This window comes from Peromyscus eremicus, chromosome 10, assembly GCF_949786415.1.
Source record: "Peromyscus eremicus chromosome 10, PerEre_H2_v1, whole genome shotgun sequence".
NCBI classification, from domain to species: domain Eukaryota; kingdom Metazoa; phylum Chordata; class Mammalia; order Rodentia; family Cricetidae; genus Peromyscus; species Peromyscus eremicus.
Genome location: NC_081426.1, coordinates 91,835,846 through 91,859,321, shown reverse-complemented (window position 1 = coordinate 91,859,321; position 23,476 = coordinate 91,835,846). Strand labels below are relative to the sequence as shown.

The window sequence follows — 23,476 nt, the reverse complement described above, 5'->3', positions numbered from 1 at the left end:
TGAGCTAACTCTTCAGCTCCATTTTAATTTTTGTTTCTTTGTTTTTCTTGTTTTGTTTGAAACACAGGGTCTCATGTAGACCAGACCGGCTTCAAACTTACTATGTGGCTAAAGCTGGCCTCTAACTCTGCATCTTCTTAGCCTCTTAAATGATGGAATTACAAGCATGCACCTTAATTTTCTTTTCTTTTTTGTTTTTTTGAGATAGCGTCTCTCTATGTAGTGTTGGCAAGCCTGGAACACACTATGTAGACCAGGCTGATATGGAACTTACAGAGATCAGCCTGCTTCTGCCTCCCCAGTGCTGAGGTTAAAGGTATGTGCCACCACACCCAGATAATTTTCTTGTTGGTAGGAAAATTTATAATGTGTGCTTAGCCAGGTATGGTATCACATGCCTTTAGTCCTAGCACTGGGGAGGCAGAGGCAAGAACTCTGAGTTCAAGACCAGCCTGGTCTACAAATCAAGATCCAGGACAGCCAGCCAGGTCGACAGAGAAACCCTATCTTAAAACAAAGAAAGAAAAAAAACAAAAAACAAAAAAATCAATATAGCTTTGGGCACTGGAGGCACATGCCTTTAATCCTAGTACTTGGGAAGCAGAAGCAGGTGAATCTCTGTAAATTTGAGGCCAGCCTGGTCTACAGAGTGAGTTCCAGGACAGTCAGGGCTACACACAGAGAAATTCTGTCTCAAAACATAAGACAAAACAAAAATCCAGTAACAACAACAACATGTACATAGGCTGTACTTACAGATGGATCAAAACTGTAAAAGGTCAGAGATATTGACTGGGTTGCATGTTAGGGTACCCAGGTTGACAAGATAAATGTAGCTGGGCATCAATTATACGGAGTCAGAAAGCTTCAAGGCTTTCCTTAGGGCCAAGCGACAAAGTAGTTTGGTAGGGAACAGTCTTTTGACATTCTGGCAGAGAAATGAGGAAAGCCACTTGGGAGCTCAGACTAGAAGTGATGCCCTATCTAAAAGAGCTGTGACCAATCAAACCCACATGGAGTTACAAGCCCTAGAGTACCAGGTGGTGAAAGCAGGAAGGTCAGCAGAGCCAACCTGGGCTATAGGCCACCCTGGGCTACATGCTAACAGGTTGGGATTGGAGAAATTGCTTAGTGGTTAAGTGCACATACTGCCCTTGCAGTAGACCTGAGTTCAGTTACCAGCACACACACACACACACACACACAGGGCAGTTCACAACCACCTGTAACTATAGCTCCAAGGGGATCCCACACTTCTGGATCTCTCTCTCTCTCTCTCTCTCTCTCTCTCTCTCTCTCTCTCTCTCTCTCCCTTCCTCTCTCTCTCTCTCTCCCTCCCTCTCTCTCTCTCTCTCTCATAGACACACACACACACACACACACACATGCATGCAATAAATCTTTTAGAGAGAGAATGTGTGTGCTGAACCACATGTATTCATCCTACATTAGTGTGGCTATACAGCATATAAGTCCAGGGTTCCTAAAACTTCAAATTCTCAAGAAAAAATGAAGACCTAGATTGTTGGTGAAGGACCAAACAAAGACCACATGTAGACCAGATTCCCCCCACAGGCTACCAGCTTACAAATTCTCATTTAAATGAAAAAGACAGAAACCACTTCAATGTCAGCTAAGAATCCAGGCCATTATTCTTATAGACGTGAAGTAGGGAAGACCTTTGGCAGTGCAGTCAGAACCAATCTATAGTGGAGAAGACATTATGCAAAAATTCAAAACTTATGTGTAGCCAAAATTATGACGAAACCTAAAGACAAATGGGACACTTTCCACTCGGGTCTTAGAAGTCCCATGTCATCTCTGTGCTGGCAGAGGAGAATGTGCAGAGTGTCAGAGCAGAATCACCTGACACTGAATTCCATAAATGATCCTCAAAGGAGAAGAAGCAAGAAGGACAGACGGAGTCCTGAGTTTTCAGGCTCCAACCCCTCTTACTCAATAAATACTAATTGAGCTGTTTGAGCCATGGTTGTTTCTTTCTTTCTTTTAAATGTGTTTTTGAATAGCTAGTTCAAATAACTTATTCATATTATTGGAATCTCTTTCTGCGGGTCCGCTGACTTTTTCTTCAAGACTGCGTCCAAGAGGTGGTTAGTACAAACACAGGTGACGAAGCAGTAGGCACACTCCACACAGTGAACACTCCCCGCCACTATGTGCGAAACAGGAGACCGAATGGGCAGGCTGGGTAGAGGAGACGAGGAGGGTAAAAGACAAGGAGTAGAGAATTCCCTCCACTGAGGCGCACATAAAGACGTTTGTTTTGGCACAGCCTCAGTACATGTTTCCTAGAACCAGTGACATACCAGCCAGTATTCTCAACACAGAATTTGATGATCTAAATAATCGTCTCACTTTTCCCCACAGTGTGTGTCCCTGATTGGCTCTGAACTTCTAATAATCCCCCACGTTTACCTCTCTAGCCCTTGAATGACAGGTGTGTACTGTCACACCCCACTAACACCCAGAGATTCGCCTGCCTCTGCCTCCCAAGTGTTGGGATTAAAGGCTTTCGCAAACACGCCTGGTTTACTTGCTTGGCTTTTTGAGACACAGCCTCTCAATGGAGCTCTGAATGACCTACAACTTTCTGTGTGGTCCAAGCTGGTTTCAGACTTCAGCGTGCTGGAATTACAGGCAGGCGGCACCACGCCCAGCTGAAACTTCTTTGAGGATCAGATTCTAAAGTCAAATGTCACTCTAAATGTTAAACTCTTTCCAATCCTGGACTCTACACGTACCTGCTGCTGCGGCTGCCCTTGAATGCCATTGTTGTTGGTCAGTGGAAGGTGTTCATCTGGAAGAAAAACAGCAGTTGTAAACATCAGCTCATGAGTAAATCAACTTGCAACCATCATGGAGACAGAAGTCAGAGTTCACATTTCAATTAGAAAATGGCTCTCAGAAATACAAATGGCTAAGAAATATTGTTAAAAAAATTTCTCACGATTCTTAGCCATCAGGAAATGAAAATTAAAACTTTTTTGAGATGCCACGTTACCCAGTCAGAATGGCTAAGATTAAGGAAACAAAAGGATCCAGGGACCCCTCATGCTCTGCTGGTAGTACAGATTGGTGCAGCCACTATGGAAATCAATGTGGCATTTTCTCAGGAAACCAGAAATAGATCCACTATGTGACCCTATTACACCACCCAGGCATATACCCAAAGAGCTCTATTTCCTACTACAGAGATGCATGCTCATCCATGTTAATCACTGCTCTGTCTACAATAGCTAGGACCTGGGGAAAGCCGAGATGCTCATAAACTGAAGAACGAATAATGAAAGCACGTGGTAAAACATTTATAATGGAATTCTGCTCAGCTGTAAAGAAAAATGAAATTTGCTGGGAAATGATTGAGCTAGAAGACATACTGGGTGAGATAACCCAGACCCGGAAAGACAAACACCACATGTTCTCACTTATGTGTGGATCTTAGCATCAAATGTTAAGATTTGTGTGTTCAGTTAGGAGAACCCTCAGAGCACAAGAAATTAGAAAGGGACCATTGGTGGGAAGGAAAAGGAAGATCCTTTTTTTGCTTGTTTGTTTTTTCAAGACAAGGTTTCTCTGTGTAGCCCTGGCTGTCCTGGAACTCAACTTTGTAGACCAGGCTGGCCTCAAACTCCTTCCTGAGTGCTGGGATTAAAGACAGCACCACCCCCACCCCCAGGACTTTAAGGGAGAGTGGAGAGTAGAACACAGGTGACATGAGGGAAGGAATAATGGCGAGGGAGTTTAAATTGGGAGACAGAAGGAAGGGGTGAGCAGAGGAGGGCTTTGGGGAAGGATAACCGGTACTAAGGATGTATGAAAAAGACATACAGAAACCTGCGCTTACACAAACTTCCATATACTTATATGGAATCTAATTGGAGCCAATGCCAGGTGTGGGATACCTTCCCCTAAGTTGCTGCCCAGTGGTGTCATGAGACTACCCCCCAAACAATACGGCCATTGCCACTGCTCTTGGTTGCCCACCGGAACCTCATGGTAAGACCACATTTCTGAAGACACCCCACAATTGCCATGGGTATTGACCAGGAAGCTTTCTCCCTACAGGCTAGCTTTCACAGTCCTGGAAGGTACCATGCAGGCTGCTGGGAGGAAAAGAAAACCTCAGTGGTCTTCCTCAGCTATGACCCCAGTGAACTGCACTAATGACTGGTATGGAAATACATGCTCACAGGTACAACAGTAGGTAAATATGCTGCAATCTATTGGTTTCTGCTTGGATTTAAGGCCTGTATAATGATACAGGAAGGAACTGTAAATCTGGCCAAGAATCCATGGTTGGGGGGCTCAGGGGTCACATGGGCAGATCTACTACTATGTTTGTTTGAAACAGGGTCACAATATGTAGCCTTGGATAGCCTGGTACTCACTATGCAGATCAGGCTGGTATAGAACTCACAGAGATTAGCCTGCCTCTGCCTCTCAAGTGCTGAGATTAAAGATGTATGCCACCACATGCAGCAAACCAACTATTATTCTCCTGCGTGAACATAGTATCAAGCCGTCCTGTAGATTTGCATCTCTCTACTCATAGACAACACAGCTCTCAGTCCCCATCCGTGAGGTTTCTTCGTGCAGTGGATGATGGCTAACCCAGAAATTCATAACTGGTCAAAGTACAGAGAAGAAGTTTTAGCAGAATGCTTACACATACATGGGCCATCTGTATCTTCACACCCCCTCACCAAGGATAGGGGTCATCACGGAAGAAAGAACAACAACAACAAACTGTAAGAGCCAGAAGTCAGGGAGGGCCGAAGCAAAACCGTGTCTTCTAGACATGACAGACCATGGCACTCATGGACTCAGTGTTGTAGTTGTCTGCACACACTGTGCAGGATCACCGAAAACATTGCAGCGTGGAGTAGAAAAGGGAACCCGAGCCCTCACCCCTGACTGAGGAGCTCTGGGCAATCAGTTTTCAAGGAGGGAGAGTTGGTGTTGCAGGGCGTGGCTGCTGGGACAGACCATACTGATGAGTCCCACAGACCATACTGGAGTGGATGAGTCCCACACACAGGAGAACAGGACAGCGCAGACTGAAGTTCATGGGATAGCAACAAAATAAAAAGAGAACAGGAAGCTGGGGGTAGGGAGATGGGGATGGATCTGGGAGGAACTGGGGTGCTCAAAATGTATTGTATGACATTCTCAAGGAGTAAAAATATTTTAGAAAGAAAGAAAATGGTTCTTCACTAACTTCCAAGTTACATGATTAAAATAGTTAGCATATTTCAGAAGCCAAACATTACTATGAATTTTGAGGCTGCTACTCAAAGCCGTTTCAGAAAGGGGGAAATATGCATAGGCTTATGATGGGAAAGACGGAAGGAAATACCATTTTTCTAGTGTCAACTTTGTGCCAAGCATCATGTTAAGCCCTTTGAAAAGTGATGTTTCATGTAAACAGTATGATAAGCTTTCAAAGTAAACACTAATATCTCATCTTATAGATGAGAAACGGAGTTTGAAGCTACCAACCCAAGGTCACAGGTTGTGTTAGCATCCTCAACAGAACTAAGAGGAGAAGGGGAAGGGGACTGGTATTGAGTGTGCAAGAAAACAGCTGATCTTCATGTAAGAATGCAATGCTTCAAAAAAAGAAATGTAGGCCTTTAATCCCAGCACTCGGGAGGCAGAGCCAGGAGGATCTCTGTGAGTTCGAGGCCAGCCTGGTCTACAGAGTGAGTTCCAGGACAGGCACCAAAAGTACACAGAGAAACCCTGTCTCAAAAAAAAAAAAAAAAAAAAAAAAAAAGGTGTGTGTGGGGGGGAGAGCTGGAGAGATGGCTCAGAGGTTAAGAGCACTGGCTGCTCTTCCAGAGGTCCTGAGTTCAGTTCCCGGCAACCACATGGTGGCTCACAGCCATCTGTAATGAGATCTGGTGCCCTCTTCTGGCGGGCAGGGGTACATGCAGATAAAACACTATACATAATAAATAAATCTTTAAAAATAATTTTTAAAAAAGAAAGAAAGAAAGAGAAAGAAATGTAGGGGGCACATGCCCCAGCCACTGTGCCATGCCTGCTCGTGCCTGGACAGTGAAAGTGGGGGGGGAGCACAGTGCCTCTATTTATTAAGGGTCTCAAAAATCACTGTATAACAGAGGTTGCCTGATCCTCCTGCCTCTACCTCCCACAAGTTACAATTACAGGCATGAGCCACATACTGGCTTAAAATAAAATTCTTGGTGCACTCGCTGAAAATGAGACTGGATTTTAGGAAAAGACATTTGTTCTACAATCTGGGCAGGCGGCCTTGGTACTATCTGTGTGTCTAGGAATAACTTTCCCGAGTAAATACCAGCAGCTGCTTCCTTTCTCTGCCTATCTATTTGTAAACTGGCTGGACTTACAATAACTTGCTTCACTGTTGCTTTTTTTCTTCAAGCATTTGTAAAGACAAAGGTGGGTTGCCAAATTACCTTAATAATTTATCACTACTTGATACAAATGGCCACACTACATGAAATCTGTAACCATTTTCAATTGCCTGCTGTGGTTACTTAACTGTTACAGTTTCTTTTCGAGATTAATCATTGGATAGAATCCTTTCTAGTTCTCCCGGAAATGCTAATAAGGCCTTTGATGTCCCTCTCCATGAAATTTAAACTGCTAACTACAATGTTTCCATACTGGTAGACATTAGTTGTTACTGTATGTATCTCCTCTCCCAAAGGCTACAATGCAGCAGAATGTTACATTGCCTTTCACTCTCCCCAGAGGAGCTGTAAGGTTGTCAGGGTCAAACTTCTTTTGGAGTCACTCCTCCAGGCAGGTCTAGAGTCTTAGGCAGGATCCCTACAATCTTCAACTCCACGTCCCTTTTCATCCTCCTCCCCCAACTTTGCCTACCCCACCCCAGGCGTACTTTCTCCCACCTTCCTCCCCCCCCCCCCACTCTCATTCACTTTCTTGAACACAGAAAGTGATCAATAAAACTATTGGAATCGTGTTGGCACTATCCTTGATACTACTTCTGTAGAGTATACAATGGCACTCCCATACGTAGTTCTGCTGATAAAGAAGCCCAAACTGTGTAGATCAAGCGAGTCTACCCATAGGGCTCTACGATGTTATTAACAGGACATAATCAATAATCACACACGTAGGGAATCTCAGTGAGGGGCTGTCTAGATTAGGCTGGTCTGAGAGGATTATGTTTTAACTGAGGTGGGAAGACCTGCCCCCTGTGGGTGGCACCATTCCCTAGTCAAAGGATGCTGAACTGGGTGAGTGGAGAAAGTGAACTAAACGTGCATTGGCATTAATCCACTGCTCTTTGCTTTTGATTATGGAGGTCATGTGACCAGCTGCTTCAAGTTCTATCACCTAGACTTTGCCACAGTGAAGGACTGAAACCTGGAATTGTGAATCACCAAATAAGCTCTTTTTCTCTTAAGTTGCTTTTCTCTCTCTCTCTCTCTCTCTCTCTCTCTCTCTCTCTCTCTCTCTCTCTCTCTCTGAGATAGGGTTTCTCTGAGTAACAATTCTGGCTGTCCTGGAACTTGCTTTGTAGACCAGGCTAGCCTCAAATGCACAGAGATCTGCCTGCTGGGATTAAGGCACACACCACCACCACCACCATCTGACTTAAATTGCTTTTGTTATGGTGTCTATCATAACAACAAAACAAACAGAACTGAAACAGACTCCTAGCTCCTAAAGCAGGCAGTAAGTACCAGAAGATAAAGCACACACCACTGTCACTGCTAATGTCACAGATGCTTGTATGACAGGAGGCACAAATGAAGAGATGCTAAGCAGAACAGATATTCTGCCCTAAAAGCTGCTATAGAGAAGAGCAGAACTGGGGTGGAGAATGCCAGAGAGGAACTGAGGTAGGATGTTGACATTTCATAGAGAGGCAGATTAGAGAATGTAACACTGAGGAAACATTGTAGCTAGTGGTTTAAACTTCATGCAGAGGGACATCGAAGAGTGGAGAAGCAAGCCCTGACCACCAGTTCGAGATGGTCCTAGAGGCTGAAAAGTGGAAGGTTACAGGAGTTCTAACAGAAGAGAAAGTGGCCCCAGCCTGTGCCATTCGTAGCTGAGAGGCAGGAGCCTTCGGAAACCACAGAGGTAGGAGGAGCAAGATGACGGTACGGCTAGGACTCAGGGTTTAATCTCACAGGAAAGACCTGATTCTGTCTACACGATCTGTCTACTGCGCTCACATGTGGTTTACACAGCTAGTGTCTATCCACTACATCAGATGTAAGGTGAGGTTAGAAGATAGGCCCAGTATAATCAGAATATCATTCTAATCACTGCAAAACGAAATTGTGCATGTGGTTCAGGTTAGCAGCTCTTTTTTTTTTTTCCTTTAAATTTTTTTGTTTGGTTGGTTGAGATAGGGCCTCACTCTATAGCTCTGGCTATGGAACTCACTATGTAGACCAGGCTGGCCCTGAAATCAGAGATATATCTGCCTGTGTCTGCCTTCCCAGTACTGGAATTAAAGGAGTTTACCACTAGACCCAGCAACTAGATTTATTTGTTTTTCTTTTATGTGTATGTATGGGTGTTTTACCTGTATGTATATCTGTTCACTACATGTGTGCCTGGTGCCCACAGTGGCCCAAAGACTGAATTTGATCCCTTGGAACTGGAGTTATAGACAGTTGTGAGCTGCCATGTGGGTGCTAGGAATTGAATGAACCCAGGTCTTATAGGAAAGCAGCCAGTGCTCTTACCACTGAGCTATCTCTCCAGCATCCAGATTAGCATCTCTTATTCAAGGAATTACTTTAAAGGAATCATTCCTTGATATACAGTCATCTACATAGCTAGATTCTGTCTGAACCCCTCTCCCCCAAAAAATAGTCACATGAAGCTGAGCATAGTGGTCCAGGCCTCTAACCATGCCATTTGGAGGCTGAGGTAGGAAGAGTTCAAGTTCACTGAGTCTAAGACCGGCCATGGCTAGTAGACCCATTCCCACCCCCCTCAAAGGAAAAAAAAAAACATTGCATGTGGTGTGTATCTCACAACCATCTATAACAGGATCTGATGGCCTCTTCTGACATGCAGGTATACATGCAGAGCACTCATACATAAAATATAAATAAATTTAAAGAATTTTAAAAAGAAAGGAAAAGAGCCGGGCGTGGTGGCACACGCCTTTAATCCCAGCACTCTGAGGCAGAGGCAGGCGGTGAGTTTGAGGCCAGCCTGGTCTACAGAGCGAGATCTAGGGAAGGCACAAAGCTACACAGAGAAACCCTGTCTCGAAAAAAAAAAAAAAAAAAAAAAAACCCCAAAAAAACAAAACAAAAAAAAATGGAAAAGAAAAGGTCTTCCTGAGCCAGGCTGTAGGGGGGCACACCTTTAATGCCAGTATTCAGAAGGCAGAGACTAGCGGATCTCTGAGTTGGTCTACAGAGCAAGTTCCAGGAAAGCCAGGGATACACAGAAAAATCTTGTCTCAAAAAAAAGAAAGACAGAAAGAAAGAAAGAAGGAAAAGGTCTTCCTTACATTTGTAGACTTTTTATATTAATCTCATTGCATCACCATCGTAATAAAAACAAGGAAAGTTTTAGTACAATGACTAGCTCATTCAGAGCACTTCCTAAGCTGTACTTTTGGTCTGGTTTGATCTGGCTGGTTTGGTCATACCCAGCAGATTCCACTTTGAATTGACAAAATGAACTAATCAGGTCCCAGATCCCATGATCATGACCTGGTTTTCACAGGGTCTATAGAGGGCTCCTACACTACTCAGTTTCTAGCCACCTCTATTACCCCCCCCACCCCACTTTCCAGGAATAGCCATCTCTCGGTAACAGGCAATGTGTTGGGGTGACTCATGAATCACACTTTTTCCCCCCAATTTCCAGAATTCCACCCCACTCCCAACAGACTTGACCACTTGTAACCCCTCCATCTCTCTAAGGCCACATGGACCCACAAGCCGGGAAAGCCAGCAATGAAGCACAGACTTTCCAGCCACCCCCCATCCAGAGACTATGCTTCAGAGGATCTGGCTATCACACCAGATCCCCAATCCAAGCACACACCCCATGTCCTGCTTGCTGGCTCCCCTCTGCCATGGTTCGGTGCTCAGCTGAGGGACACTCTCAGGAAGGCCATCCTTGACCCCTGAAGCTAGTGAGTATGCTTTCCACAGGTCTCCAACAGCTCCAACTCTCTTCCAGGATAACTGTAAGAATTAACAATGCTCTTGGCAACAAGGTAACAACTGCTTGATTTAAGCTCAGGTTTCTTCTACAGCAAGTCCAGGAGCCTAGGTCAGAGGCTAGCTCCGGGAGACTTTCAGCTACTCAGGGCATCAGGAAGGAGCCCACTCAGCTCTGCTCTGCTCTGCTCTCTTTATCAGACTTTGTCACTTTAAGGTGCAAAAGCCTGATGCTAACAATCAGATATCTAATTCATAATCAAGGCAAAAAGGAAGAACACATGAGGAAGAGTATGGGTGGGCTGTCCAAATCCTTCTCCTTTTGCCAGGAGAGGAAAATTCTTCCCAAAAGTCTATAGACCATCAATGTGGTGATGTATTGTGCCCCCCCCCCCCAATATACTGTGTCCCCCAGTAAAACTTGCCTGGAGCTCAGAGGAAAAAGCCAGCCACTATATAGAAGTCAGGCAACGGTAGCACGTGTCTTTAATCCTATCACTCAGCAGGCAGGGATCTGTGTGGATCTCTGTGAGTCCAAGGCCACACTGGGAACAGAGCCAGGCGTGGTGGCACACACCTTAAATTCCAACACTAGTTAAGCATGGAGGTCTGGAGGTCTGTATAGACAGATAGGAAGTGACAGAGCTGGGCGGGAAGAGGAACTGATATACCTGGACAGAGAGAGCAAGTCAGATAGCAGAACAGCAAGGCATATAGGCATGAGTAGACAGGAAGTAGCTCACTTTTTGAAGCTGCAGAGTTGGTGAAGTGAGGTTGGCTGTGGCTTTCCCTATTTCCTTCATCTCTCAGGTTTTCATCCCTATATCTGGCTCCATATTTTTTATTTAATAAGGCCGTTTGGAAATTCATCTATACATCCACATCTAGGAAATGGTCTCCTTCTAGCCTCCAGAGAGGCAGGTGAATCAAGACATGGAAAGGCAGATGACGACCCCACCTCTAAGGGAGGACAAATGGACTTCTATACAAAATTGTGGTCCATGGCAACAAGAACAAATGGGCCTGGGTATAGGGAGAAGAATAATGGCATAGACCATATTTTAATTTGTTTCTTAGTACACACCAGTATCTGAGTATAATTTATTAAAAAAAAAATTATTGGTCGGGCGGTGGTGGCACACGCCTTTAATCCCAGCACTCTGGAGGCAGAGCCAAGCGGATCTCTGTGAAACACTATGTAACAACATTAAAATACCGTTTAAAAGTTGAAGTATGCTGAGCAGCGGTGGCCCACGCCTTTAATCTCAGCACTCCGGAGACAGAGGCAGGTGAATCTCTGTGAGTTCGAGGCCAGCCTGGGCTACCAAGTGAGTTCCAGGAAAGGCACAAAGCTACACAGAGAAATCCTGTCTCGAAAAACCAAAACAAACAAACAAAAAACAAAAACAAACAAACAAAAACAAAACAAAAAACCCTTAGCCGGGAGGTGGTGGCACACGCCTTTAATCCCAGCACTCGGAGACAGAGGCGGGCGGATCTCTGTGAGTTCAAGGTCAGTCTGGTCTCCAAATCGAGTTCCAGGAAAGGTGCAAAGCTATGCAGAGAAACCCTGTCTTGAAAACCAAAATATATATATTTCTTAACTGTCCCCAATGAAATGCAAACTCCAGTTCCAATGTTTACATATTTATCCCCAGAGGCTGTGATTCTTGAATTAATGGCCAGCATGTTCCTAGGGTAGACAGGCCCTGTGGAGCAGAGTATAGTAAGAGTCTACCAGCAAGTATGCACAACCTTTTGACATGGTGACAGGACATTGTCATTATAAATTCTGTGTCAAGAACAGCTCAATCTATTTAAGGGGGGGTGCCAAGATGTTTTAATTAAGCCTATGATTTTGTATTGAGCCACATTCATACCTATTCTGGTTCAGGAGTTGCATGTGCCTGCTGCCTGGCTGAGTATGCTCCTCTGGCAATTATGACTTCAAACCTCAGAGGCTTGGCCAAATAGATGCTTAGTTCATACTTCGGTTCTGCTGCATATTTGTGTGCCATTCTGAGGAGGAGGGGAGGGAAATCTGATACACATTGAGAAACTCCAGCTACTGAGAAGTATAATTTCTTTCTTTTTTTTTTTTTTTTCATTTTTTGGTGGTTCTTTGAGAACTTTGTACAATGTGTTCTGGTCATAATCACCCCTTCCTCAGTTCCTCCAGAACTGCCCTCCTTCCCTATGCACCCAGCTTTGTGTCCTTTTTTTCTTCTAATTTTAAATCAATCAAGTCCAGTTTATGATGCTCATATATTCTTGGATGTGTAGCCTTCCACAGAAATAGCACTTACCAGGGGTAACACTCGTAGAGAAAACTGACTACCCCTCTCCTGGCAGCTATCAATAACCAATAGCTCCTCAGCTGGGGCGGGGCTTTGTGTCCCCTCCCTTCTCAGTGCTGAGATTTTTGTCTGTCACAAGCACTGTGAGTTCACTGTACAACTCCTCTGCTGTATCCAGAAAACAGTTTGCTTACAGTTATATACCACCTCTGGATCTACAGTCTTTCTGCCCCCTTCTACAAAGACTCCTGAGCCTTAGGAGGAGGCGAGTGACACAGATGTCCCACTCAGGGCTGGGAATTCAGCAGTCTCCTCTGCGCCTTGACCAGTTGTGGGTCTCTGTATTAATCACTATCAGCTGCAGTGTCTCGAATGAGGGCTGAGAGATGCACTATCTTACAGGTGTAATGTAAGTCAAGGTTGGGGGGGGTCAGTTTAATACTATGTGCATTTAACAGGAAAGTAGTTTAGGTTTTTTCTTAGGGTCTATGACCTGTGTAGCCACAGACTTTTGGTCCAATAACAGCACTAGGAATGGACTTCATCTTATGCATTGGGCCTTAAATTCAATCAGAAAGTTTGTTACTCCCATTAGGTCCCCTGCCACTATTTTATCAGTGGGCACTCAGAACAAGGCTGCACGTTTGAGATCAGTGTTGTCTAAATATCTCAGGCCAGCCAAGCAACCAGGGCTAGAGGGTGAAATGCTGTTGTTCGTTTTTTGTTTTGTTTTGTTATTTTCTTTAAAAATGCAGGGTTGAAGTCTGCAGAGGAAGGGCAGAAGTGAAATGTCCAATTCTGTAACCAGGGCTCAAGAGGAAGATATTAGAGGTTACAGTTTGGCCAAGGTGCAAAAGCAATCTAGGCCAAGTGGTTGACCAGACCATCAGAAGTACACATTTGGATCTTACAAGTGATGTCCCGTTACACGGCAGTGAAACTCTGGAGGAAGCCTCTGAACATTGTGAAGTGGCCTTGTCTGATTGCAGCTCACACTGTCACTGTAGAAGCCCTCCCATTAGAAGGAGAAACTTAAGGAAAGGACTTAAGTACTCAACCAAAGAAATTTGAAATTGCAGTCAATTGGATGGGGAGAAGAAATTTCACATCTCATAACACCCCCAAGAAACAAGTCAGAGCAAAAACATACACAGCAATTTATGCATGCTGGCTGATCTTGTCGTCAACTTGACTAATCTGTAATTAACTAAAACCAAAGCAGAGCAGGGCACCTATGTGGTTTTTTCCTGGTTGGATTATTCTAAGTGGAAGACCCACCCCTAAATCCAGATCATTAGAGGTTGGAAGATCCAGGCCACACCTTCTGGAGGCAGCCCTCATGGGAGGGCACTTTTAGAACCCACTTCTTCAGGATTCCAGTGTGGACTGAAAACCAGCAGCTCTCTGGGACCTCAGAGCCAGAAGACTGCAGAGACATCCAGATACAACTTAAACAACTCCTGGTAAAAAACAAACAAACAAACAAAAAACCAAGCCGGGCGGTGGGGTGGTGGTGGTGCACTCTTTAATCCCAGCACTAGGGAGGCAGAGCCAGGAAGATCTCTGTGAGTTCGAGGCCAGCCTGGTCTACAGAGCGAGATCTAGGACAGAAACCCTGTCTGGGGGGGGGGACAAAACAAAACAAAAACAACAAAAAACAAACAAACCAAAACAACTCCTGGATCCTTAGCCATTCTATCAGGAGACAGCCATTGCTGGACTACTCAGACCACAACCTGTAAGCCGTTCTAAGAAGTTCTATCAGCTCTGTCCCTTCAGAGAACCCTGACTAATACAACATACTTGCAGTGAAGAGAAATCATAGTTTTTGTGATCATGGGGTTTGACACAACAATAACAAAAAAAAAAGCGAAAATTTGATTTTTTTTTCCTTTTGAGAAGATGCAATAATTTAATTCCTACACAATCTTTTGCTAAGTGAAAATGTACAAGAAAGAAAATGTACAGAACTGAAGCTTGATCCTAATTAGTCTTAACAATAAGAACCTGGAGTCAGATATTAAGGATGAAAGCTGAAAGATCAGAGAAGCAGAGCAGTCAGCCACCAGAGACTTCTTACCTCTACGAAATCTCAGACCAAATGGACAAGATCCAGTCTCCATGAATCCTCAGACTGAATGGGGGAGATCCTGTCTGTACCTGCCTTATATTCCAGTCTCCACCTCCCTAGTGCTGGGATTAAAGGCGTGAACCTCCCACTGCTGGGATCAAAGGCACGATCTTCCCAAGTGTTGGGATTAAAGGTGTGAGCACCGCCTTGCTGGGCTGCCACCACCTGCCTCTATGGTTAATGAGTAGCTGGCTCCACCCGCTGATCTCCAGGCAAGCTTTATTTGTCAGAACACACACAGAACATCATACAACACAGAACAGAAAAGTTTAACTTAAAGTGTGATTTTCAGAAATGGGAAATCAAGCTGGGCGGTGGTGGCACACGCCCTTAATCCCAGCACTCGGGGAGGCAGAGACAGGTGGATCTCTATGAGTTCGAGGCCAGCCTGGTCTACAGAGCAAGTTAAAAAAAAGAAAAAGAAATGGGAAATCAAGAGCATAGTCTTGGTTTGTGATCCCCAGATAATAAATTTTTCGATTCTTGAGGGATAATTTTGATGCTCTCCTTAATTAATTCCCTGCCGTGTCCCACACCCTTTATCACCTAGTCCTAGAAGGGATTAATCATAGGTGTAAGCAGCAGTTGGGACTAAATCCAATTTGGAAGTAGAATCAGAACTGTGTGGGGGAGTAGGAGTATATACACATATATTTTAAATATTTTATCTATTTCTTTTCCAAGGCAGGGTTTTTCTGAGTAGCCCTGGATCTCTATGGCCTGGTCCATAGACCAGGCTGGCCTTCAACTCAGAGATCCACCTGGCTCTGCCTCTTGGGTGCTGGGATTAAGGGCGTGTGCCAGCATGCAAGACCCTAAAATATTTCATCTACTTTTCAATGTGTGTATTAGTACTTTTCTTTTTTTTTCCCCCTAGAGCTGGGGACCGAACCCAGGGCCTTGAGCTTGCTAGGCAAGTACTCTACCACTGAGCTAAATCTCCAACCCTGTGTATTAGTACTTTTCATTTGCTGTGATAAAACACCATGATCAAGCCAACTTATAGGAAAAAAAAAGGGGGGTGGTATTTGGACTTATATATTCCAGAGAAATAAGAGTCCACCTCAGCGGCAGGGGAGTTGTCAGTAAGCAGCAGACACAGCGGCAGCAGCAGCTGTGAGCTCATGTCTCCAGCCTTGAGCAGGAAGCGGAGAGGGGACTTGACATGCGGTGTCTTTGAAGCCTGGCGTAGTTGTGAACCACTACAAGTGTCCTCTGAGAGAGCAGTAAGTGCTCCTCACTGAGAAGCCATTGCTCTCGTCCCTGGGTTTATTTATTTACTGTTAAAAAGAAGAAAGAGGGCCAGAGAGATGTCTCAGGGGGTGAACAACAATTGCCACCAAGCCTGGCAACCTGGGCTTGATCCCTTAGATCCACACTTTGGAAGGAAGGAGAGAACCAACTCCTACAAGTTGTCCTCTGGCCTCCACATGTCCGTTGTGGGTATCCCCACACATCTATATGCCCTGCCCATAAAATAAGTGAACAACAATGTGATAAAGAGCCAACAACCCCTTTCAGGGGTAAAAATAGCACACACGTACTAAAAGTAGCATTTATAATGTTCTGCTCCAAGTACCCACGCATTTAGTGGCTTAATACTCAACTCCCTAGTAGAGAAAGTACTCCTGTGTCACTCCCTCATTGTAGAGGCAGTTCTCAGGTCTGTGGCATGTTGTCTAAGTAGAGTTACCAAGTGTCTATGATACAGGTTGCCCTCAAGAATGTATGCATGGAACATCCTTGGAGAGCCAAACTTGTGTCTATTTCTGCAGCAAAGGGAAGCATGTTTACTATCAAGACGGTAACTCCCCTGGAGTACAGAGCAGCTGTACTGCCAATTATATAACATGGGATTCCCTGGGCTCTGGATTCCCTCCTGGAACACAGCTCCCTGAGTTTGTAGACAAGCCCTGGTGTGAATTGGAGCTTAGAGTAAGAAAATAAAATACTGGCACTCCAGCTACTATGATTATGAGTGACAAAGTCATTCCTCTGTCACCTCGCATTCCTGGAGACTGCAGCAGGTTAATTTGCTAGCTTGGAAGTAGGATAGCATCACATCTTCACATTCCTTGACCAGAAGTTAATGGCTTTGCCGAGAGCCTAACTAGTGGCAGGAGGTACATTAAAGACTGTAAGCCTGCACACCCAGCTCAGAGCCACGGTGCTAAGTCTCTGCTCTATGCAGTGGTGTGAAAGCTGGTTCCAGAAATAGAAGCAGCAACAGCTCCTGGTTACAAATGCAAATTCTGCACCAGCCTCCCAGATGCCCCAGAATCAGAGACTCTGGCACTAACAGGATCATCTGTGGCTACGAAGCCTTCCAAGAGACTCTGGTAATCACTGAATCAACATACACATCCAACGTGTCTACAAGGCTAAAGGAAATGGTGAGAGGATGAGGGATTTACTCAAGCATATATTCTTGAAAGGCACAACGGAGCTTTCATAAGCTCAATAATGGCTGTTCTGAACTAAAGGAGCCAGCTTGTAAGGTGCATATGTGTGGAGGCTAGAAGACAACCTCCATCTTCATTCCACCTTGTTTTTGAGACTGGTCTCTTACTTGACACATAGGCTAGTCTGGGTAGGCAGGAAGCCTGTCTCTATCCCCCTTGTCCCAGAAAAGTGACCTAATCAACTACAGTACTATAAACCCAGCCCTTTTTGTTTGATTTAGTATTTGTGTGTGTTTTGTAAGACAGAATCTCACTATGTAGACTGGGTTGACCTTGAACTCACAGAGATCAGCTTGCCTCTGTCTTCCAAGTGCTGGGATTAAAGGTCTGAATCATTATGCCTAGCAGTATTTTAAGAATAGGCTACCCTTGAACTTGACTTATTTTCTGAGATTTCTATTTATAAATATGAGTGTTTGCTTTGCATGCATGTGTCTGTGCACTCATGTGCCATGTGCACACATTGTCCATGGAGGCCAGAAGAGAGTTTTGGATTGCCTGAGACTGGGTAGTTACAGAGCATTGTGAGCAATGATATGGGTTCTGGGAATTAATCTGGGTCCTCTGAAAGAGCAGCCAGTGTTCCTAACCACAGAACCATCTCTCCAGCTCCTCTCCTTGAACTTGTGATTCTCCTCTCTGCCTTCTGAACATCTGGGGTTACAGACTTTTACTACAGGCCCAGCTAAGTTAAGATCCTTGGTGCAGGTAAATACAATTTGTTAAATAGGTCTGAGTAGCATTGTCCTTTAGAGGTACAAATATATATCTGGAATGCTAGATGAAAATGCTTACTTTTTCACTCTCATAGTGATGAGAAAGAATTACTTAGCCAAGGAGCAAGACTATTTTTTTTTTTTCTTTTTGAGCTGAGGATCGAACCCAGGGCCTTGTGCTTGCTAGGCAAGTGCTCTACCACTGAGCTAAATCCCCAACCCAAGAAAGACTATTTTTATATTTTAGAGTCAAGCTGTAATTCTTGAAAAACAGGAAACCACATATCAACATAGCCAACATAGTGTACCATACTAGAAACTGCACCCGGCTTGAGTCACAGAGTCAAGCCATTCAACTTCAGCTCAGTTTCCTGATCATGAAAGGGAAAATGAACTCCAGCTTCCGAGTTACAATTAGGTGTGCATGGCATGTCATGGATATCAACACAGACGTGCTGTCGGAGAATGTACCTGCTTGCTCTCCTGCAGATCAAGGCTCACCACAGTGTATGCTCAGATCACTGTCTGGCACACGGAAGAAGTATCAGGAACGAACAAGAGATTTCGTAACGTTATTTCCTTCAGGCTCCACTTGTCACAAAACTCAGTAGGAAAAAGTCATTCTAACAAGAAACACTTAGTCATGTTTAAAATGGGCCAGATAATTTAAGAGCGTCAGCTGACTTTCCTCCCCTGGAGAATAGTACTAAAGGAGAGCTGTCCTGAGGCAGGAGAGGGGAACTCATTAGCAGCCATGATGGCCTTGTCACTTAGTATCAACTCTGCGATAACTCACTGTAAACACCAGAAGTTAAGGGGTTGGAGGGGCCTAGGCTGCAGGCATAGCTCAGTTAGTTGGTAGAGTGCTTGCCTAGCACACACCAGGTCCATGGTTCAATTCCCAGGAATATACACAGTGTGTGGCCAGCTGCAGAAAACCCTATCTCAAAAATAAATAAATAGGTTGGAGATGCAGCTTAGCAGGTAAGGTCCTCAGCAAGCATGAGGACCTGCCTTCAAAGCCCAAGCACTCATGTGAAAAGCCAAGTATGGACTCACACGGGCCTGTAATCCTAGCACTGTGAGAGGTAAAGACAAGAGGTTGCTGGATCTTGCTGGGTGCCAGCCAAGCTCCAGACTCAGTGTTAGACCCTGTTCTTGAGGGAATAAGGCAGGAGTGGTAGCACAGGACACTTGACATCCTTCTCTAGATGAACACACACAGGTGCTCACACCCACACACATATATGCATCTCTCTCTCTCTCTCATAAACACACACACACACACACACAAGAATGAGAGTTAATCATTAACAGAATATCTGTACCTATTAAGAACCACATATTTCATATTTATTTCCATGCTGTGGTAGAATGTTCATAAATAGATCACATTTATGTAATTAATTTTAATACAATCCAAGATTCAAGTGCCCAGTCCCCTTTAATCCCAGCATTCAGGAGGCAGATACAGGTGGATCTCTGAGTTCCAGGACAGCCTGGTCTACAAGGAGTTTCAAGACAGCCAGAGCTGTTATACAAAGGAACCTGTCTCAAAGAACCAATATACATATATGTGTGTGTGTGTGTGTGTTGGGGATGCCCGTGGAGGCCTGGAGGGGTGTCAGATACCTTGCAGCTAGAGTTATATGGCTATTGGGAACTAAACCCAGGTCCTCTGGAAGAAGAGCAAGTGCTCTTAACTACTGAGCCATCTCTCCAGCTCAGCTTTGGCTTTTAAAAAGTGAAAATATAGGGCTATTTCAGGACTTGGATTTTAACATTCAACTAACTCCATGAGATTATGCAAATTTGATGAAAGAGCTGAGCAAAGAACTCTTTCCACTTGTTTTTCAAAAAATAATAAAAACAAGTGTCTTTTCAGAAGCTCGGATTTTAAACCGGCTGTGTGGTGGTGCACCCGACAATCCTAGCACTCCCGAAGGTGAGGCAGAAGGTTCTTGAGTTCCAGGCTGGTTTCAGCTACACAGTAAGAGTCTGTCTTGATGGGGCTGGAGAGATGGCTCAATGGTTAAGAGCACTTGCTGCTCTCGCAGGGCCCAGGTTCAGTTCCAAGCACCTACATAGGGGACTTACAGTTTAACTCCAGTCCCAGGAGCTCTGACACTATCTTCTGGCTTCTTTGGGTACCACATGCACATTGGTACACTAAAGTACTTGCAGGCAAACACGAACACATATAAAAGATAAACTCTTTAAAAAAAAAAAAGACTTGTCTGCAAACAGAGGCTGACACCTTGGCTCAGGTCTCTAGTCCCACTCTTGGGAGGCTGAGGCAATACAATGTTACAAAGTTTGAGACCACTCTGGGCTATGTACCAAGTTCTAGGTCAGCCTGGACTACAGATCAAGATCCTGTCTCAAAACAAAACCAACAAAACACAAGGGACAATTTTCTACTCATTTTTTCCAACACTGAACAAATGTATGGATAAATATGTATTGGTGCATGCTGGGTGTGGTGGTGCAGGCCTTTGATCCCAGCACCTGTGAGGCAGAGGCAGGAGTATTTCCGTGAGTTTCCAGCCTGGTCTACAGAGTGAGTTCCAGGATGGCCAGGAATACACAGAGAAACCCTGTCTGGAAAAAAAACAAACACAAAAACAAAACAAACAAAAAATTAGTGTCTAACAAAAATGCAACTCATAAGTGTATCTATCTTTTTAGGATTTATTTGTTTTTATTTTATGTGCATTGGTGTTTTTGCTTACATGCCTGTGTGAGTGTGTTGATTACCCTGGAACTGGAGTTGCAGTAGTTGTGGGCTGCCAAGTGGTGCTGGGAATTGAACCGCGGTCCTCTGGAAGAGCAGCCAGTGGTGCTCTTAACCGCTGAGCCATCTCTCCAGCCCATGTATATGTTAACTGAATGTCTTCTAAAGCTAAACTAGGAGAGCTAACTAGGTGTAGTGGCACATGGCACGTGCTTGCAACCCCAGCAGATGCTGAGATAGGAGGACAAAAACTGCCTAAGCTACATAGTGAGATTCTTTGAAAAATCAAAAACAAAACAAAAACTAGAGGGATGAAAAGGAGGCAGAGGATGGAGAACAGGAGGGACATCACCGCTGCCACCGCCGCCACCACCACCTGTTAGCTCAATCAGCTTTTTACAAAATTCAGTTAAACCGAGTAGGAAAGAAGAAGAAACAGCGGGGTCAGATACTGTCTGATTACCCCATAACGGAACACTGACTTCTGGGGCTGAGGGGAAGCTTGTTCTGCATACGGTGAGGAAAGCCATATTTAAAATAGTCTGGACTTTATTTTGCTGTATTGTCTAACCTTTGGATGATTTTTGTATCCTAACAGAACACAACATGATTCATCAAAACTGTCTTTTTGCAAGGTCGAAGAGTTATGCAAATGACCGAAGCCAAGGGCCCTATAGGATGCACTTTCTGCACTGAATGAATAACGCCAAAGTCCAGCTTCTTTCTGCAGACAGCAAAGATACTCCCAGGATCAAACCTGCTGGTCCCACATCTCCAGTCAGCAAACTTGTGACATTTCAAAAACAAAAACAATCACTCCTGTCTAAAACTTGGTCTCCTCCAAGTCTCACTCCGACCCTCTCATCTCAAACCCTTCCTGTCCTAAGTTCCTGTTCTTCCCGGACTCACTGAATTCAAATGCGTTTCCCTGGTTTTAATTAGAATTTATCTTCTCTCCCATTCTCCCTTGGTTTGTTAGCTTTCCACTCTTCCCTTTCCTTTTGTGCATTTTTATCTTCCCCACACAGTCAAGAAATCACCTTTAAATGAAGCAGGCGAGCCATCGAGAATTTTCAATCTCTTGTGAATCTATTTCTAGAATACCCACTCACGGAATCCTTCCCACTAAAGATGAAAGGCAAGCTAAGGAGATACATTAGACAGAGGAAGCAAACACTCAAGCAGGGCCATATCTAGGTATTTGTAAGCCGCAGGGAAGAGCTTGAGTCTTTGCCCTTTGCGAGCCCCCATCGAAGAGCACAAGCCTGACACCGCCTAGGTCTGAGGGAGGGATGCCGCCCACCCCCACCACGCATTCTGCGCGACCTTGCCCTGAATCCGGCGCAGAGCCCGCTCTAGGACTCCTCAGTGCCTCCATTGCAGAGCTCAGAATTCTCACTCTGCAACTGTCCCAGGCAGCAGTGCGTCTGCATCTCGGTTCATGGTTCCGCACTGAAGGTTTTCAATGTGCCAAGTTCCTCAGCGGCGGGTCATACCCCCCATGGCGCACCAACAGGATTAAAATTATCCCACCCTACCCTTCAAAAGAGTACAAAGCAAGGCAAATGGAACGCCGGCAGTCAGGGCTTTCCGCCAGCTCTGTCTGGTTCTCGGAAGATTCGGACACAGCCCCAACCTCCAAAGCCAAGGGTCTTAGGACGATTTGCATAACAGTATTAGTGAAGAAAACTCAAACCGCAAGACGCTGGAAGGCCCCTCGGGGCTTCGTTCATGGAAGTAGGGTTCCACACAGGAAGCGTATGATTCGTACTCCCCCTCGCACCGTCCCCTCTAACTCGCTAACCGAGGGCTAGAGGCTCAGTCACCGCGGACCCGACCCGACACTGGAGAAAACAGTGGGGGGTGGGGAGCAGCGTCCAGAGAAACCGGCCAATCCTCAGTCTTAAAACGCCGTCTCCCTCCGTCCGGAACGGCAGTTCTCAGAAGTGCCTCCAACTTTCCCTGCCTGGAGGATGCTGACCACCGCCCCACACCTCCTCTCCATCACAATTAGAGGGGATGGGTAGGTACCACTAATCTCCTGCCAGATGCTGGGGGAAGGAGGGTCGGAAGCGGAGGAGGAAAAACCTGGCTGTACTCAAGAAACTTCTGGGACTCCTGTTACGCAACTCAGGGACCAGGCTCCAACCACGGGACGTTTTCCCGCAGGACGCGAGGCTTAAGGGGGCGAGGGCGGACGAGCGACCTCCCAGGTCCTCGTCCCCTGGGTTTCTCGAAGCTACCTGCCGCGGAACCGCAGACAGGGGCGGCGCGCGCCTGTCTCCTGCGCCCATTCTGCCGAAAGGCTCCCACCCAGAAAGTGGCAAAGCCGGCCTCGAGTTAGCGTGCCGGGCAGCCTGGCTGCCGAAAAGTTCGCGGCTGCGGCTCCGCAGACCAGGAGGACCCCCAGTCCCCCAGCCCAGGGCACTCAGGGTTCAGCTTACCTTCTAGCTCCTGGGTCCTCCAGTCCCGGCTGGGGCGTCCTCGTCACCTCCGTTGACCTGTTGAGACTCAGGGACGCGAGTTCGGCTCTAGAGCCGTGGAGACCCAAGGGTGCAGCCCGCACCGCGGTGCGTGCAGGCTGCGGGCCGAGTGCACCGGGCTCTGCCAGCTTCGGGCATCCGCCTCCCGGAACGCCCGGAGGCCCAGGCCACGCCCTCCGTGTCAAGCCACGCCCCTCGCTTCACCCCACCCCCACCCGGCCCAGCTCCGCCCCGGCCCACACCCTCCGGCCCGCGCCACCCCAAAGGCGAGGAACATCGCGCTCCTCCTGCGGAGACGCGGGTGGGAGGATCGTGGGGGAGCTGCGGATCTGGAGAGGACGCGGCAGTGACCGCGCCGACCGCGTGGGTGACCCTGCCCCGGGCGGCTGCGGGGACACCAGAACCCTTTGGCTTGACAACCAGATTAAGCTCCGGGTCAAGTTGCGGCGGAAAGTGTCAAGGAGGCTTTTTT

General features: G+C 45.9%; 1 protein-coding gene and 1 non-coding gene across 4 annotated transcripts in view; both read right to left on the bottom strand.

Annotated features, from left to right (window-relative positions):
* The window catches only part of Aff1 (ALF transcription elongation factor 1), a 168,081-nt gene extending 144,940 nt beyond the window's left edge, over positions 1 to 23,141 (bottom strand). For all 3 annotated transcript variants that reach the window (XM_059274853.1, XM_059274850.1, XM_059274851.1), the window contains exons 1-2: positions 22,966 to 23,141; positions 2,763 to 2,818 (exon numbers count right to left, since the gene is read on the bottom strand). In XM_059274853.1, coding sequence (XP_059130836.1) covers positions 2,763 to 2,791 — 29 coding nt within the window. In that variant the 5' untranslated portion in view covers positions 2,792 to 2,818; positions 22,966 to 23,141. The remainder of the gene's footprint in view (positions 1 to 2,762; positions 2,819 to 22,965) is intronic.
* On the bottom strand, positions 17,933 to 18,013 carry Trnaa-agc (transfer RNA alanine (anticodon AGC)). The gene has a single exon. It is a non-coding gene; the product is annotated as a tRNA-Ala (tRNA).
* Positions 23,142 to 23,476: the final 335 nt, after the last annotated feature.